This window comes from Manis pentadactyla, chromosome 4 (assembly GCF_030020395.1).
Source record: "Manis pentadactyla isolate mManPen7 chromosome 4, mManPen7.hap1, whole genome shotgun sequence".
Taxonomy (NCBI): domain Eukaryota; kingdom Metazoa; phylum Chordata; class Mammalia; order Pholidota; family Manidae; genus Manis; species Manis pentadactyla.
In genome coordinates this window covers 34623583-34641426 of record NC_080022.1, presented here as the reverse complement: position 1 = coordinate 34641426, position 17844 = coordinate 34623583, and the positions used below count along the sequence as shown (strand labels likewise).

General features: G+C 54.0%; 1 protein-coding gene across 11 annotated transcripts in view; it reads left to right on the top strand.

The window, feature by feature from the left end:
• The window catches only part of ERI3 (ERI1 exoribonuclease family member 3), a 128523-nt gene that overhangs the window by 98198 nt on the left and 12481 nt on the right, over positions 1 to 17844 (top strand). For 7 of the 11 annotated variants that reach the window (XM_036892831.2, XM_036892826.2, XM_036892819.2 and 4 more), the window contains one exon: positions 5141 to 5273. In XM_036892831.2, coding sequence (XP_036748726.1) covers positions 5141 to 5273 — 133 coding nt within the window. Of the gene's footprint in view, positions 1 to 5140; positions 5274 to 9720; positions 9867 to 17844 lie in introns of all 11 variants that reach the window. The other 4 variants (XM_036892818.2, XM_036892822.2, XM_036892824.2 and 1 more) reach the window with 2 other exon arrangements.

Genomic DNA, 17844 nt, shown 5'->3' with positions numbered 1-17844 from the left:
TAGGAGAAAGAACTGTCATTCCATTCTGTAGTACTGGAGACTGAAGCTCAGAGAGGTTTGATAACTCACTCAAACTTATAGTGCTAATAACTGGCAGAACTGAGAACCCAACCAGTTTTGTCTGACTCCTGAGCCTGAACACACTGTGAAGTCTGAGCTGCTGGCTACACCATCCTTAGGTTACCTGTGACCTCAGTACTGGTTCACCAGCTGTAGAAGTGTTGGCAAGCTAGACAAAGGTTAGATAGTAGTTGTGTCGGTCAGGCTTTCTCTCCCCCATCTTCCAGACTATCGCCTTATGACTTTATCTGTTCACAGTGTTTATGGGAATAGCAAGTGATTTGATTTGGTTCCTTGTCTTGGGAAATGGACCATCAGCCTTAGGCCTACAAGGTGACATGTGACCCAGAAGTCTGGTTAAAGGCTGCTCCTCCACACTCTGTGGGAAGTCTGGAGAGGTTGGACGTGCCAGTTTCAGCTTGGAAGAACTGGGTTTTGGGAAGTTGCCGAGCTGCCTGTGCCTCTGTTTGCAGTCTGAGCTGGGTTCCAACCCCAGCCCCAACCACTGCCCTGCCTACTCTGTGTCCACCGCACTCTCAGGGCCATGGTAAGGAGTGAATGGGTGGGCAGACACCCTAGCAGCTGTCGATGCCTCTTCTTTCCCCTTTGAAGGACCTGACACTGCTGCCGATGAGGCTACTTCATCTATTAAACCCAATACACTTGTCGCAGCTGCTAAGCCCCGTAAGCCGCCGAGCGCCGTGTTTGTGATGGGACTGACAGTGCATGGAGGAGGCTGATTATACACGATTCCATTTCGCAGGCCCAGCAATGTAATTTCACAGGGCGATCAGCGTTTGCATGTAATAGCAGGCTGTGCTGAGGTGTCAGAATATTAAAGGCGCTAATGGCAAAGCTCCCTGTTACACAGGGGGCCACCCGCCGCGCCTACAGCAGGGCTGCACGGAAGGCCCGTCGCAGATGGCTGGCCACTAAGCTAATGGGGCAGCAGCCAAGGCGGGCAGAGCCGCACGAGAGAAGAGCCAGCCGGGAGCAGCTCAGCACCTGCTTCCCTGCGCATGGAAATTACAGCAGCCCAGGGGAAGGAAAGTGTGCATGCCTGCCTGGCACAGGGCTAGCATGTGTGGTTCGGTAGATCCAGCATCTTTTACCCCAACTTCACCTACCCTCCACCTGCCATACCCTCTGGTCAGGAACCCACAGCTGGGCAGGTGGGCCTGGTGGCTGGGAGAGGTTGCATCTGAAGAAGTGGCACCCAGAGAATTTGGAACCAGCATGGTTCCCCCCAGAAGGGGACTCAGACACAGGCTCCTGGTGAGAGCTCTTAAAACAGATTTCTGATCAAGGTCAGAAAGCTTCTGGGTTCTTAACCCATGCCCCAAAGGCTGGCAGAAGAGTGGAGGGAGCAGGACAGGAAGCAGGTGGGAAAAAAGGGGTGAATAATAATTACGACCTCTTGATTGATGCCAGTGTTGCTGTTGGTACACAGAGCTAGGAGGCAGCCCCTCAAGACAGGGCTGCTTCTGTCCACATTGGCTGCCCCAGCCACACCCAAGCCCTTGCCTGTACTCTCATGGAGCTTTCTCCTGCCTTTTTCCTTTGTCCTTGCTGTGTCTTCTGCCTGATGTGTCATCAAACCCTCCCAGCCCTCCAGTACCACTCCCTCCAGGAAGCTTTCCTAGCTGCTTCCAACCCCATACAGGCCTGTTTGTCTCCATTGTACCTGTGAGCAACCCACAGACAACAACCTCCCTGATCCTCCTGCTCTGATGGTTCCCTGGGTCCCAGCCTTGACTTCTCAGCCAGAATCTCTGGACATAGCCCATACCACCTTGCCCTGAGCTGGACGCCTGGGAAGTCTCTGCTAAGATTCAGAGATAGATGTATTCTCTCAGGGAGGATGTCCAGAGGGAGTGGGGAATGGAAGGATGGGTTGAGGAACCTGAGGGAGAGCTTGGTGCCTGTGTGGGTATGCACTGTTCCACGGTATACATATCAGGGGAGGAAGGCAGAACTTTGGGAGTAAGTGCTGGGGGTAGTGGGCACTTGGGTACAGGTGCAGAAGGCCAGCAGCTCCAAGGATCCAGACCAAACGCTGGTAGGAGCAGATTGCTGTAGGACCCTGTGTTCTCTAGGCGGCTCTCTGTGTCCCTGTGCCTGAGGGGTACTGAGATAGCAGAAGTTAGGGGGAGCTTGAAATGTTGTGTCATGGTACTGTGCCTTGAGGCTGATGGTAACAACTGAACTTTCAGCTCTGCAAGGGTGTGTGACAGTACCCCTGGGTCTGTGTGCCAAGGTTCTCAGCAGGGGCAGCAGTGGGGAGCCCAGGCTGAAGGAGAGCAGTTTTAATTAACCGTTTTTAATATCATTTTGGACTTTGGCTGGTATGTGAAGGCCCCGCTGGAAGCAGCATTTGTAAAAATTAAATCCCTCTTATTAGGAGCTTGGCAGACCCATGTGCATGCACCACCCTCTCCCCCCACCCGTGTCCCCCTGAGGAAGTGCTGGATGAGGCCGTGTCACAGCAGCAATTGGTTATCAGCCCTTATCTGGGAATATGAAACTGTGTGGCATGACACCCGCGGCCACAGCGGAGACGCCAATTCATCTCGCCTTCGCTCTGACAAGCTAGACTGCCCTTCCTGAAAGGCATCCGTCAGGCAGGACCGGGTCTGCTGCCATGCCCGGTCCCTCTGCTGACCTGCTGTGGGTTCCGGCTTGCCCTGGTCCACCAGACCCAGCCTGACTCTCCTGGTCTCTGCTGCCATCCACCCCCCCACCACAGGATCCAGTCTGGGAAAGATCTTGGGGAGTCATAATTATAATAATAATCTAATCACAGTGATGCGTGGGGGTGAACGTCTAGTGTTATCTGAAGTGGTCTTCCCGCTGAGCTGCGATAAGACTCAGGGTGACGTGCAGATAAGGCTGAGCTGTCCTGTCCCCGAGCCGTGAGCAGAACAGAGGGGCCTCAGCAGCCCGGCTGCCCGCCCGCCACTTTAAGCCGGGAAGCGGCAGCACCTGCTAATGCAAGTGTTTAATATTTGATGGGCTGGGATAAAGCAGGATCACCTTCGAATTGAATTGAGTGTCAGCCGAGAATCTATTACTGAAATTCGGGTGTGATTTGACAGCAAAGTAGACGATGTTATTCTTCACTAGTTACTGCAATCTTCTCCCCGACATCACTTAAATATTTTTTTCTTTGCTTGAGTAAACACACATTATCCTTCTTTTTTCCCCCTTCCTTCCCTTTTTCCTTTTTAGAGAGGGAAAAAAAACATCCAGCTCGCCTTCTCCAGGCTGATAGGGTAGATTGTTATTTCTTTATTTGTCCTATTAAATGGAATTTCTGATCGTTTAATCCGGCCTTTGTAAGTGATTTTAAAGTACTTGAAAGCTGGCCCGCCACTGCTCTCTGGCCCACTGCGCTCCAGCCATGGCCCTGACCACGCGCAGCAGCAACTCCAGCTGTGCACCGCCCACTGGCTGCTTTTCCTCGCTGCCTGTGTTCCACAGCTCTGCTCTGGCTCCAAGCCAGCATTCGCTCCCAGTCCTTGAGCCTCACAGTCAATCCCCAATTTGTGGGTACTGCTATGGCCTGGGAGCAGAGTGGGAGGGTTGGCTGGGAAGTTAGGCTGCGGACAGTACCTCTGTGATCAAGGAAAGTGGCTTTGGAGGGGGCCGAGGTTGAGGCACACTGGCTCTAGCCTCCCATTGCCCATAGGCCTGAGGCTTGGTTCCTGCAGCTGGGTAGGAACAGTCCTAGCCCTCCGCCCCATGGCCCTGACACAGACTCTGTGTTAACCTCCTGTCTTTTACTTCTGACCCTGTGCTGGGCCTGTTCCCCTGTGAGGGAGTCTGTAGTGGGTGATGAGCAGGCACCCTGCAGTGCCTAGCTCACCATGGCTGCAGCCACTTTAGTTCTGTCAGTGGACTCACCATCCAACTTTTGGAAACTCACCCATGCTTCATTCCCATTAACCATGTCCCACACACTTCACAAGACTTTTTAAAGTGTCTTGGGACTTTTTAAGGTGAAGGGATAGGTGACGTTTGAAGGTCAGGTAGCTATATAAGCCCACTGGTAGAAGCCCAGGGCCTTGCTAGCAGACTGAGCAGGAATTAGATTCCCATTGGGCCACTTACTAGCATTTTAACCCTTTTAAGTCTCTTCTTTCTGGGCCTCAGTTTCCTCATCTATGACATCAGGTCAGTCATGCCTGTAAGGGACTAAGAGAAGGTGCCATCCCTGTCCTGCCACGTGCACACCTCCTCCCGTGGAGGTTGGTGGCGGCCAGGTGGCGCGAGGAGGGGATGGAGGGGGGCAATGAAGTGCTGGGGGCCTGAGCAGATCGATGCCCCCAGCACTTCCTTCCCCAACCCCAGGAAAACAATTAAGTACAGATCGATGAGTGACTGCTTTGAATATGCATAAGTGAGCACTTGACCTTCAGCGGAGATCTGCTCCTCCTACCACACACACACACACACACACACACACACACACACTTCATGTGCTCCCCTCACAGCTGCTTGAGTGGAGCAGGTGACCTTACCCCTCCTCAGTTAGGTGATCTTACCCCTCCTCAATTGAGCCCCCACATGGCACTCAAAAGCAATTTGACCATGGGCAGGTAGGTGGCCCTTCTTCGATTTTCCTGTCTGTGGAGTGAAGTTTAGATATGTTGGTCTCCAGGTCCTTCCCAGCACCAATCTTTGTGACCAGCAATACTATGGGGAAGAGGCCCAACAGACTGCTAGGGACCCCGGAGAAGGAGGGATCTAAGGAGGGGTGTCTGGTGAAGAGGTGCCCTGATGAGAGCAGGGGTTCTAATATGGAGGGTCTTATTAAGTGGGAGCTTCTAGGGAGGACCCTGGTGGGGGAGCACCCAGTGAGAGCCGGGGGCGTCTGAGGAAGATACCTGGAAGAAAGAGAGCTCTGGGAGAGAAGGGGTTTCCTGGTGGAGGGGCCTGGTAGAAAGGGGACCCAGTGAGGGGACTGTCCTGACGTGGCATGATAGAAGCCCTTAGTGGGGAAGATCTGGTTGCGGGTGGGGAGGTGGTGAGTGAGGCGGCTCAGGGCCTCTGTTAACCATTCTTGCCTCCTGTCTTCCAGGCTTACAGCTTCGCCATGGGCTGCTGGCCCAAGAATGGACTTCTAGACATGAACAAGGGCCTCAGCCTGCAGCACATAGGCCGGCCCCACAGCGGCATTGGTCAGTCCCTCCACACGTTCCCCTGGCAGCTTGGTCAGTCCCCTGCCCGCATGCCCCAGCCCATGGCACAAAGGAATTCTGTGACTTATTCCTTGCTCTAACAGGGAGCTCTCCATAGCTGGAGGGAGCGGAGAAGGAGGGTGGAGTGAGGGGATAGTAGAACCAGACCATTGGAAGGGATCACTCAAAATAATATTTAGGAGGCTGGGGTCTGGGCTTTGGGTGGCTCACAGGTGGCCCTGGATTCAGGCCATGCTTTCCTCACCCCCAGCTGCATCTCTCGTGGGTGATGTCCTCAGAGGGTGGGCACATGTCAGCTTACCCACCCCCTGTGGAGACAGAGGAGGCTGTTTAATATTGTTTCAAGTCTGTGGCCACTAAACTGGGCGATCAATGGGAGTTAAGGAGATGAATTATTTAAACCTCACCAGCTTTTAATTAGTCAGGGTCCTTCTGACCGATGGCTCCGTCCACAGGGTATTGACTCCCCTGCAGGAGCAGCAGCCTCCATTGAGTGGTGGTGGGTTAGGTGGGGCCAGTTGGGGTTCAGGTGGGGGTGCACCCTCAGGGGGATTCCTTCTTTGAAGGGGGCTGGAGTGGCTGTGGTTCTAGGCATTGGAGGCTCTGCTAGCTTCCGATAGATCAGTATAGGTATGTGTCTGACACCTTCAGCTGCATGTCTCTGTGTGTCCCTCTAAGAGTATATATGTATCCATGTATATGTGTATCTGTTTGAGAGATGCATGTGTAACAATATATTTATATACATTTTTCTGAGGGCACCTTGTCTGTATATGGAAGCAACCAATCCCCGGGTGTGTGTATCCATGAGAAAGTGTGTCTGTTCATTTCTGTGTATCTTATTTTGTGTGTGTGAGCATACATGTGCATGCAAATGCTTTCAGGCAGGGTACTTGACAGGCATAGTCTTTGTTCCAAGTGGGAAGGAGTGGTAGTATTCCTAGGTGGTACTGTGACATTATCATAACCTGTGTACCTTTGGGGAGGGAGGAAGGGGGAGAAAACTGACAAGATGCATCAAAAGGACCCAGTTACCTGCTACAGACTAGCCCTTCATCTTTTCCACAAACACAACTGGTGCCTAGCAGACACAGGGCATGCTGAGTGGGAGTTCCTGTCCTGAGGGAGGTCACTTCCTGGGAGGAGACAGAGACTGAACTGGGCAGTTGCCACCCAGCATACTAAGGGCTGTGATTGAAACACTTGGGCTGCCCCAGGGGAGGTCGCCCTATTCTCAATTTCCAAGGTGACTTCTACCACTTCATTTACACCTCACTGCATCATTCTTGTTGGGACATCCCAAAGCTCTCCTGGGGTCCAGGGGGAAAGAGGAAGTAGTCAGCAAGCCTGGGGAATCGGGGGTATTCCCAGCAGCAGCTGCTGCTCCCTGCCATAGGAGCTATTCCATGCAACCTGGAGGAGGCCCCAAACCTAGCAAGGTGGTATGCCTAGGAGGTCAGCAGGAAGATTCCTAGAGAAGAGGACACTTTAGGCACGGGATCCTTGAAGGATGAAGAGGAGTTTGCTAGGTGGAAAAATGAGGGAAGGATTTTCTACTTAGGGGGAACTGTGAACAAAAGCCCAGGGGCATGAGGAGGTTGGCATGTTAAGAGGGTAAGTTCAGACATCTATAAGTAGTTTCCTGTGACTGGAGTGGGACATTTGGGGTAGGGAACAGATAGAAAATAAGTGGCCTTGATTGCTGGTGAAAGGGTGTGGCTTTGAGGAGACAGAAGGTTTGTGAGTGAGAGAATGACAGGATCAGAGTTCTGATTTAGAATCGATGAGGAGCTTTGTACTGCACAAACTAGTTCATTTTACTAGTTAGTAGGTGCTCAGAAAATGGGCCAGGTGGCTGAATGACCAAGCGAGGTAGTCGACGAATCAATGAAAGAGTGTGGGACCAGGGCAGCAGAGATGAGGACCCCTGAGAAGACTTGCATTGGCCCAGGGGAGGAGTAGCTGCCAGCACCTGAGTTTGGCTGGAGGGAGGGACCAGGGGACTGGGTTAACACACCCCGCCCAGCCTTGAGCTAGGTGCCCTGCTTCTGTGTGTCTGTTCCAGGGTGTGTTTGTGGGAGAAAGGGAGTCCTCTTTTCCACTTTTGGCTGCCTCCTGGCATTCAGTGATGCCCACCTTGTCTGTTCATACATGTTGACTTCGGGTTAGGGCCCCTGCAGTGTTCCCTCCTTCTTCAGAGGTTTCTCCATCTGGGTGGGACAGCCCAAGGCGATGAGTGACAATGGAGTAAAGGCTTTGGAGCCAGAGGAAGTTCAAGCTCTGCCACCCAGAGTCCTGTGACCTTAGACAAGAGACAGTGCTGCTGCCTCTCGGGTGCTGGGAAGGTTCAGTCAAGTTGCCTGCGTAAAGAGCTTGCACAGTGCCTGGCACTTGGTCTTTGTATCTTTGATGAAGAGGTCTGCCTGGCTCCTGGCTGGCTCTGAGGTGTGGGTGAGGGTGCTTGGAAGGGAGGGAGGATGCAGGGCATTAATTGGGCTGAGAGAGGCGGGGAGGGGAGGCTGAGTTTTGAGCAGTGAGGTTAATGGCCCTCGCGCCAAAGAGACAGCTTTAATGAGCTTCAGCTGGCGGTGCCCTGAGTTACTGTGCGTGCTAAAAGGGTCGCGCTGTAAGAGTTTGATGTGGACTATTTCCCAGCCCTGGGGTTGGGGTCAGCTCCTGTCACTGGCCACTCAGGCTGGTCCTTAGTGACATGGTGCTAATTAACTGTATGAGGAGCTGCCAGCCTGGAGTGGGGAGTGGTATGTATATTGGTGGAGGGTGAGGCGGTACTGGTGATGCTGGGCAGGGGTTCTGCAGATCCCACAAACTTACCATTGCCAGGATCTGCTTAGTTCTCCAAAGTGCCATAGGGGAGGGGGCAGTGGCTCAATGTCGAATCACAGATGACCCCAGGCCCTAGAGGGATCTTCTGAGTCTCTTTCTAAGGTATGTGTACAGGGGGAGCCTGCGGGGACTCCTGCTAAGCATTCGGGTGGTGGTGATACTGAGAGAACAAGGGACAGGCAAGCTGGAGGGTTGGGCTGATGTGGCAGAGCTGAGAGACTGGGCTGGAGGAGGGGAGCAGGCCCACTGGGATGGCCGTGGGAGGCTAAGCCATTGGAAGGGAGCCGTGGGAGTGTTCTGGCAGAGCAGCGACCTGGTTGGAGTTGGGCTTCAATCAGAGCAGCTTAAGAGTTTGTACAGGGAGGACTAGTGAAGAGAAACTGCAGCAGGGAAAGGATAGTAAGGTGGATGGAGATGACAGTTAATTTAGAGCTGGCAGTGGCCATGGGAATAGCGGCAGGGGACCAGGTCAGTGAGGGTTACAGAAGGTTACCTCCTGTGTATCTGGAACTATGATAGGTGTGTTGGTTAAGATGACATGGTGCCCTGTACCCACAGAGCGCACAGACAACAGTGGTCAGGATGGGGTGATGCTTGGCCCTGGGGACTGAGGGAGGGTTCAGAGATGGAGACAGTGGAGCTCCAGGTGTTGGGGGCTGTCAGCATGGCCTCTTAGGCAAGGGAGGGCCACTTCCCCCTGGGGTGGGGGTCGGCCTTGGGAGCCTGGTGAACAGGGTGGTGTGAAGCAGGTTGTGGGTGAAGGGCTGCATGTCTGTAGAGCTGCTGGCTGCCATGGCTGGCAGTGGGCTCTGTCAGCATCCTTGGTTTGAACCAAAGTCTCTGAGGCAGGGCAGCCTCCTCGGGGCCTGGTGAGTGCTCTGGGGTGCTGCTTCGGTTTCAGCAAAGGCTCAGCAAGGTACTCACATTAGTATTTGGGGATACTTTTTATTAACTAATTTAATTTCCACACCAGTCTTATGAAGGTAGGCATCATCCTTCCCATTTTACAGATTAGGAAGCTAAGGCTCAGTTAAGTGACTGGCCTGAAGTCACACAGCCAGAGTGAGGTGGGATTCACACCCAGGCCTGCCAGAGTGTAAAGCCAGTGTGCTCACCATTGTGCCGAACTAGGAAGCACTTTTTGGTGTCAGGCTTTGTGCTACCAGCAGAGACAATAAGGAAAAATGCTCACGTCCCTCATTTCTCTCATTGTTATGTGGAACATACAGACCTTGACAAAGCTTCAATAGCAACAGTTGAGGAGAGAAAGGAGGTGTTGCCACCCGGTCCCCCCCTGCCACAGCTGCCACAGCTGCCCTCAGGCAGGGTCCCTCAGCTGTTGGCTTCTGATCCCAACAGCTCTTACTCTGTGCTTTGTGCTCCACCAGTGGGCCCAGGAAACTCATGCCCATCTTCCAGCAGCCACCTCCTCTGGGAGTCTTGCCTGGCCCTCCCAGGACAAGTGTACAGAATACACCCTTGGGTACAATTACAGTTTGTCAGGGGTAATGATCAGGCTCACATGATCTCTCCAAGGGCAGGACTCAGGCCTCCTTCCCTTCCTCCTTTTTGGAAATCTACACAAGAATGTCCATAAAATCTCACCTGTTGTTAGGACTTGGAGGCCCCACAGACTGCCGGTTTCACCTGGCTGAGAGAATAGCTGGAACCTTCCCTGATGCCTGGCTGGGTGATCCTGTCCTGGTTGCTTAGCCCCTCTGCTCAGGGTCTGAAGAGCGCCCCTCTGTGGCTCGCAGCAAGGTGAGATAGCCAGACACCACGTGGACCTCCTCAGGAGTTGTTGCCCAGCACAGTTTGGCAAGAGAGCTGGGCTAGCGGGTGGCAGGCCGGGGGGGGCCTGTCCCCAGTGGGGCAGTACTGGGCTGTGGTCTCCCCCTGAAGGAGTGGGGTGCCTATCAAGAGTCCAGTCAGAGAGCGTTAGCTCTGTGACATGGATCTCATTAGCTCCCCTGAGAGGTGTCACTGCGGGAGAATCGGGAGAATCGTAGGCTCAGGGAGACGCTTATACGAAAGGGAAGAAAGGGCAGTGACAGCCTTTTCTCTGCCGCTTCTGCCACCACACTCCTGGGCCGCCCGCCCTCCTCCTCCTCGTAGGGGTGTGGGGGTGCTGGCTAATGAGCTCGTCTACAGTACAGCTTTGCCTTCCCCTCCTTGAAGCTCCCCAGGTCCCTCTGAAGACCTCAGGCCCGGGATTAGCACACACCAAACACCAGCCCCCCTCTTGCCCAGCAGGGAGTTCCTTCTGATCACCCTGCTTCTGCTGCCATGGGCGAGGGCAAGGAGGTGGGGCCAAGACAGAGCCCCTGTGTGTGGAGGGGGGGCATCCAGCCCTGGAAGGCGTAGGCCCCTCCACCTCCTGTGACAGAGTGACCAGGCCTACTTTCGTGCCTCAGGCTCTTTCTCCCGGAGCTGCAGTCTCCTCCTCCACTCCCCTTCCCCCTTGATATCTCCATCCTGGCAGTGTCTCCAGCCCTGTGGTGAACCCTCCTCCCAAGGCAGGGAAGAATGTGAGGACTCTGGGCCTGGGGCTAAGCAGTCAGCAGGTAGCATTTAGATCTGATCTAATCTTGAACTTTAGCTGGGCCAGAGGACTTCAGAATCAGCCAGAGCCCAGTCTGGGCTTTGGATGACTTCAGGGTGGTGAGGCATTGATATGAGGCCCCTGCAGACCTGATAGCCAGCTCCTGGCTGTCCCAGAGGGAGAGAAGTGCTGCCGCCTCTCTCACCTGCTATGCCTGTCTTCCAGGCTGGGAGAGCAGGGGTTAGCACATCTGCCTTATGGGGATGGAGCAGTGACAGCTGGAGTGCCTGCTTCCTCAGCTCTACCCTGCCACCCCTTCCCCTGTCCAGCCCTTTCTGGTGACCCAGAGAAAGCGAGGAGCCAGGGGACAAATGGGAAGGGATGACTCTCCAGGCATCAACAGGTCTCCGCTGGCCAGCCTGGACAGTGCTCAGGGAGTGGGCACCCACTCCTTCCTTCCTGAGCCGGCACCCTTGGAGCCCCAGGGATATCTGAGGAGTTGGTCCTTGCCAGACACCAGACTGTAGTCTTCAGTAGCAACCACAGATGGAAAAATGGATAGACGAAGAACAGGTAGACTAACAAATAGGGGAAGGTTCTGGTGTATGTATATACATGTGTGTGTGTGTAGTGTGTGAGATGCATTGGGAAATACCATCTTTGTTTCCCTACCTTCCTAGCCCCAGGGCCAGCCTGGCCTTCTCTTGTCTCTCTCTGTATCTCCTGTCAAACCATCACAGACTTAAATGACAAAGAAATCAGAAAGACAGATCAATGCCGGCCAAATTAGCACTTGCAGATAGACTGTGCGGGGATGTCAGCGCCCTGACCCCTGGTGATCTTGCAGCCTCCACTGCTGATATTATGCAAATTGCATCCATCTGGCAGGACCCGTGTGCTGGCTGCTTCTACTCAGAGGAGTAATGGACTGGGGGCGGGTGGGAATGTTGGAGCAAGAGCCAGTGGAGTGAGTGTGCGTGCGTGTGCATGTGTGAGCATGTACTTGAGTGTGTTTGAGGGTGTGTGGTGCCCACTGAGCACTGGGCGGTGATGAAGTGATTGACAGGGCAGATAAGGGGCTGCACTGGATTCCTCTGGGCTCGGGGATTAGGAGCAACCACAGATGGGAGATAACCGGACTTCATTTCAGTTTATTTTCCTCCTTATCCCCTCTCCCCACCTTCACTTCCCGAAAAACACAATCTCTGTAGTTTGTGTTTTCATCAATATTTGCAAGTCATTACCAGTGGTTTAAGGTGAGAGACAATGTCAGGGCGCAAGTGCCCAAACCGAGCCAGCCCCTCCCCCATCTCACCCCAGTCTGGTACCTTGAAAATGAATACTTAGCGCAGCCCAGACAGTCTTCATTCCTGTGTGTTCACAGCACCCTTCCTTCCAGGCCCACAATACTCATGAGACGATCAGTACCTCACGAGCCAGCCCCACTGACCTACCTAGTCTAATGCTATTCTACCTAATGTCACCTGACAGCCCTTAAGCTGGGGCCCTGCCCCTCACATCTGAAGCTGCTGTGTGACTTCCTTGTCCCCAGGTTTAGGCTCCAGCATATATGCTTCTGCCCCTGGTATTAGCTGTGTCCCTGGGAGCTGCGCTCCTCTTCTGCAGGGCCCTGGACCCTTCCTCACTTCTCCCATCCTTGACATTATTGACCTGCGCCCAGACCCCAGCTGGGCAAAAGGGGGCCTATGGCCTTCAGAGAGAGGGGAATTTTGTCTGAATCCCCATGCACACCAGTATCTTCCACAACATTTGCTGAGCACCACACATAGTACAGAGGTGATTATATGTGTTATCTCATGACGTTCCCAAACCCTGTGAGATGGGGGCTGTCGCCACTACTGGCGTTAGGGGACTGAGGTTCAAGAAGGTTATCATTCACCCAAGGCTGCAAAGCAAGGGCATGGGGAGGGATGAATTTAAACACACATCTCTCTGGGATCAGAGCTCTCAACCACCATGCTCAACTGCTTCTCTGCTGGGCCAGTGGCCCCAGACACTCACATCCTGCCTAGGTCCCTGTAAGGGAATCGTCCTCTTATAGTTGGCACAGAAGTTCTTTCTGCTCCCAGCCTCCGAGTGCAGATCCTGACCCAGACCACACCCCATTCCAGGCTAACTCAGCCTAAGCCAGGCCAAACCAGACTGAAGGGGACAGGATTCAAACATATTCCGGCCTCAGAAACAGTGTATCTGAGACTATCGGGCTGTAGCAAGAACACACAGGGGACAGAATGCTCCCAGCAGCTGAGCCAGCCCAGGGATATGTCACAGCATGTGGCATCCAGGCCCCTGCAGCTTAAGAAGAGGGACTGAGCAGCTCAGACCAGCCACCACTTAGCTGTCCCAGGGGCCCCACCAAAACTGGGTCCCTGCTGTACCCTCCTTCCGGGCAGGGTTGGGAGCTGGGAGTGCTGGGGACATGTCCGGGGACACGTGTGCAAGGGGAGCTTGTCCTAATGAGGAGAACATGGCTGCTAGTTAGGCAAGGGGCGGGCAGGGAGCCGCAGAGCTGATTGAAGGCAGGGGCAGGGGTCAGACAATTAGGCCCAGATCCGGCCGTTTGATGTGAGTTCTGAGGCCTCAAAGCCTCCCTTCAGTCCGCTCCCTCCTCTCCCTCCTCTCCCTCCTCTTTCCTTTCTTCTTCTGCCCAAAGGCAGGAAGGATGGGAATGCTTACTCTCACTGTTACTATTATTAAACTCTGCAGCAGGCCAGCCAAACCCCAAGGCTCCTGCCCACAGGGGGCACCCCAAGCCCTCAGGAGGCTCCTTGGGCCCCAGGAGGGCATCTGGCCAGAGGCCAAGACCAGCCCAAGGGCAGGGATGAGCTGAGTCCTAGGGTAGCGTAACTCTGCTGCCTCTTTTGCCTCTGAGGCAGGAGTGAATGGGGTGACCTCGTGGGGATTTGGGCCTGGGGTTGCCAGGGCCACATCCCAGGCTTGCTTTGACCATCACTCCTTGTAGCCACCTAGTTCTTTTATATTCTGTCCCGGGGTTTGGGGGTGAAGGTGTGGTTCATTCATGCTCATACCTCATCACACAAGTAGTTGTCCGCAGCAGTCAAACTGCAATCTTGCCCCACAAGATAAAGGTACACAGAACACACATCTCCACAGTACTGTCACACTCAACACACCAAAGCAGAGCTGCCCCCATCCCACCCCACCCCCACCATGTCAGAGCTGCACTTACCATCACGGGGCCCTTACCTTAGCACGCCCTCACGCCCTGGGCATTGCACAAAAGCCCTGATTGTCTCCTGCGGCAGGGCCCTGAGAGCTAAGCCCTTCCCTGGAGTAGCTGGGAAAAGCAGTCGGGTCTTGTGTCCAAGGTGGGTGGGTGTTGGGCCCTTCCAGTTCCCCATCCTAGGAAGTAAGCCCAGAGAGCGGGTGCTGACCAGAGAGTGGGAAGAAGCCAGATTGGGGGGGCAGTGGGGAGAGGGAGGATGGAAGCAGAGATAAATGTTAGCTCATTTCTTCCGTAATTAGTTACTCCCTCATCCCCGCGTTGTAATTGTGAACAAGCTGTAATGTTTAATTAGTCTGTAAATGAAACCCCAATTTCATAATGGCCTGGCTGACAGGGCTAAGTGAGCAGGGGAGGAGGCAGATGGGAGGTAGTAGGGAGGGCCTGCAGAACGGGGAGGGCAGGCTTGTGGGATCACCTCTCCTCCCGTCTTCAGCCTCAGCCTAGCCTCGGCGGGGAGGCTGTGTGACAGGGCCCAGTACTTGCATCCTGCCTTTAATAGCCTCTCCACGGGCCCTCCTGACCAGAGAAAGGAGAGGGAAGGGAAGGTTCCTGGCATCCTCACTCTCTCCCTGCCTCCCCTCCAGTTCTCTGCTGGGGCACCACAGTCAGCCCAGCCTGGGTGCTGCTGGTTGCAGGCCCAGGCTTTGTGATCCCAGCAAGGATGATGCTTCCTCCAAAGGTCCAACCCTCCCCCTCCCCAAATCATCCTACTAAGAGGTCTTTACCTGGCACCTTTGCCTCAGGATCTGGTCCTGCACCCAAAGAAGCCAGTGATTGGCATAGGATAGGTCCCTCGTCCTCCAAGTCCCCCAGTGTCCATGCTATGCCAACACCACAGGCCAGGCCTTACTCTTGGAAAGTAGCACCACAGACTGTGATAAACTGGAGTTGCCGCAGGGGGGAGCCCCTGGCCCCTCCGCTGCCTCCTAGGTCTCTCCCTGTCTCCCCCACAGCATCTTCATGCCTGCACACACCCCCGCCCCGCCTGCTGCAGCCATAAATCTCAATTTACGAGGGCGGCTCTGGTGGGGGAGGGAGGCAGCGCGGCTAATGACGGCTCCTCAGCCGGATTTTTCATGTTGCACAGTCATAAATTTTTAAGAACAGCATGGGCAGCACGTTAGCGAGTTATCGAGGCTGCCTCTGTGCTGGAGGCCTAGCTCCAGGAGAGCAGAGACTGGGTAGGGCAGAGGAGGCATCTGGGCACGGTGGCGCCCGGCAGCCAGGTTAAGGCAAGGGTAAGGCTGGGCCAAGCAGGCAGCTGGCTAACATGGGCCTTTGCAGGGTAGTGCTCTGAAAGTGTGACCAGGGAGGGGTACCTGACCAGCTCCAGGTTAGAAGTTGGGCGTAGTAGTGCTGCCAGATCAGCCAGGAGCCAAGGACAGCCACTTGGGTGGGATCAGGCATGTGGGCACACACACCAAGGTTGCTGGGAGGCCCTGATGGATGCCTCTGCTCTAGGACTTGACACCATGATTTACAGGGAGCCTGGAGACATACGGATTTTCGAAGTGGCCACTTTGAATAGAATTACAAACCCTGACCATGTGCACAATGAGGCCTTTGCCCTGGAAGAGCTGTACTTGGTTCATAAACAAGCTGCCTTTTAGGATCATTCTCAAGAGCTAGGGCCCCTGGAGCCACCAAGGGAAATGCCAACTGAAGGGGTAGATCTATGCGTATGCTGGAGCCAGGAGCCTGGAACCAAGCTGACTGCCTTCTAGTTAAGGCTCATCACTTCCAGGCTGTGTGGTCCTGGGTAAGTCATTCACCATCCTAGGTCTCTCTTTCTTCCTCTTTAAAATGGGCTGGGTGATGGCTTCTGCCTTGCACATTTACTATGAGGATGAAGGAGATCATGCATTTGAAAGTATTGTGCAACCCTGAGTAGAAGTTAGCTTGTCTGTTTTAAATCTCTGGAAAAGTTGAAGAGATGACTGGGGAAAAGCTCTTTGTACAATGTGGGGCATTCACTTTTGCTCAGCCATTCTGCTAGAAAATGTTTGCTGAGGTCTTCTGGGTGTCCAATCGAGTACTGGGTTTGCAGAGGTAAAGGCAGGTCCTTCCTTGTCATGTGAGCACTTGCGGCACAGGCAGGTCAGCATTCCATGCCCTGAAGAGTCAGTAGCCAGAGCCAGCCCTGCCTGCCAGGAGCACAGGTACACCTCAGGGTGCAGAGAGGCCCCCTCCCAAGCCCCAGGCCAAATGCTCACCTGAGTTTCCTGATCTGTGCAGTCGAGCATTATGATCTTGACTACCTCTTGGGAGCCACAGGCACCAGGTCAAGGAATCATATGTTGCTCACATCAGGAGAGGTGGTGTGAGTGTGTGTGTGTATCAGGGTGTTTAGGACAACTTGGGGTTATCCCTAGGCTTGGCCTTATTGGCATAGGAAATAGTCCTCATGCCCCTCCTCATGCCCCCTGTACTCCACCACAAGCCTGCCCTCATTTTCTGGAACCTACTGTGCCTTCTCTTCCCACGTGGCCTTATTTTCTTTGGGAACCTCCCATTCCCGTCCCTTGGCCTAATAAACTCTCACTTATCTTTCACAGAGCAGCTCAAAGTTTGCTTCCCCAGGAAAGCCTTTCCTGCTCCCTGGAGTTGGCCACATACCCCTCCCTGCTCACTCTTTCAGAGCATCCTGTGCGCCCCCTTTAAGCATTCTGTCACAGTCATATTAAGAAATAAGTTGTTTAATGTTTCTCTCCCCTGCTGGATTTTAAGTTCCCTGAGGGCAGGAACTTGGGTCTGTTTTGCTTAGTTTGTATCCCCAAAGCATAACATAGTGTCTGACCCATGTAAGCAGACAGTAAATAAAATGTGTTGTTTTGAGTTGAATTGAGGTGAGATGGCCCTGGCCCACCCTGGGTGCCAGGGCAGGGGGAGGCAGCTAGGGAAGTGCCTGGAGCCTAGGTGGTTCCCATTAGTTCTCATGATTAATTCACAGCCACACTGTGATGGAGTGGGCTTGTCCCCAGTCAGCGCCTCCGCTGGGGCCCACCTGTTAGCGACAAACAAACAAAGGGGATAAATAATGCATTGGGAGCTGAGCCAGGCAAGGCGGTGGTATTGAAATTAATAGGGATTAGCTGAGCAGCTTGAGGATGAAATATTTACCAGGTGGGACTGGGTTTAGGGAGGGTAGCCCCCCCTCAGACTCTCCAGACATAGCCAGGCCCTCCTCCAGGGCATCACTGGCTGGGACTGGGGGCCCCACCACCACTACTACTGCCCCCAGATGCCTTGGTTTGCTGGGCGCCCAGACTGCTGAGAGCTCAGGTCCCAACCACTTTCCTAGCTCAGAAGTCCTTGGGGCAATCAAGGTACTAGGAAGGGGAAGTGGGGAAGGGGCTGAACCCCCCAGCACTTTGGTAGCTGGGGACAGGAACGTGACTGATTTTCAGAACCTGGGCATGTCCAGGCTTTGGGTGGCACGTGGTAGGGTGGAGTGGGGTCACCTGCAATCTTGCTCCCCACACATACACCTTCACTCTCTTTTGCTCAGTCCTTCTTTCCACTTAATACGTATCTACTGAGGGCCCCTGTGCAGTTAACATTAGTGCCCTCAAGAGGTTTATGGTCTAGCAGGGGGTGATAGAAGCCATCACAATGTGGGAACAATGCTAGGTACTGTGGAAACACACAGAAGTGGTTCCTAATGCATATTTGGGGGCCCAGGTAAGGCACCTCAGGAGATGATAGCAAACCTAGCATGCTCTGAGAGACAGGGGCAGCTGCAATTGGCAAGTTGGGAAGGAGCATTCCAGGCAGAAGAAAGTGCATGTGCAAAAGCCAAAGAGCACAAGAGCCTAAACTCTGCTGTCCAACAGAAGAGAGGGACAGGTGAGGCTGAGAGGAAAATCTAGGCAGGTCCCTGCAACTTCATAGAGGAGTTTGGACACTGTCCTGAGAGCAGTGAGGTGCCC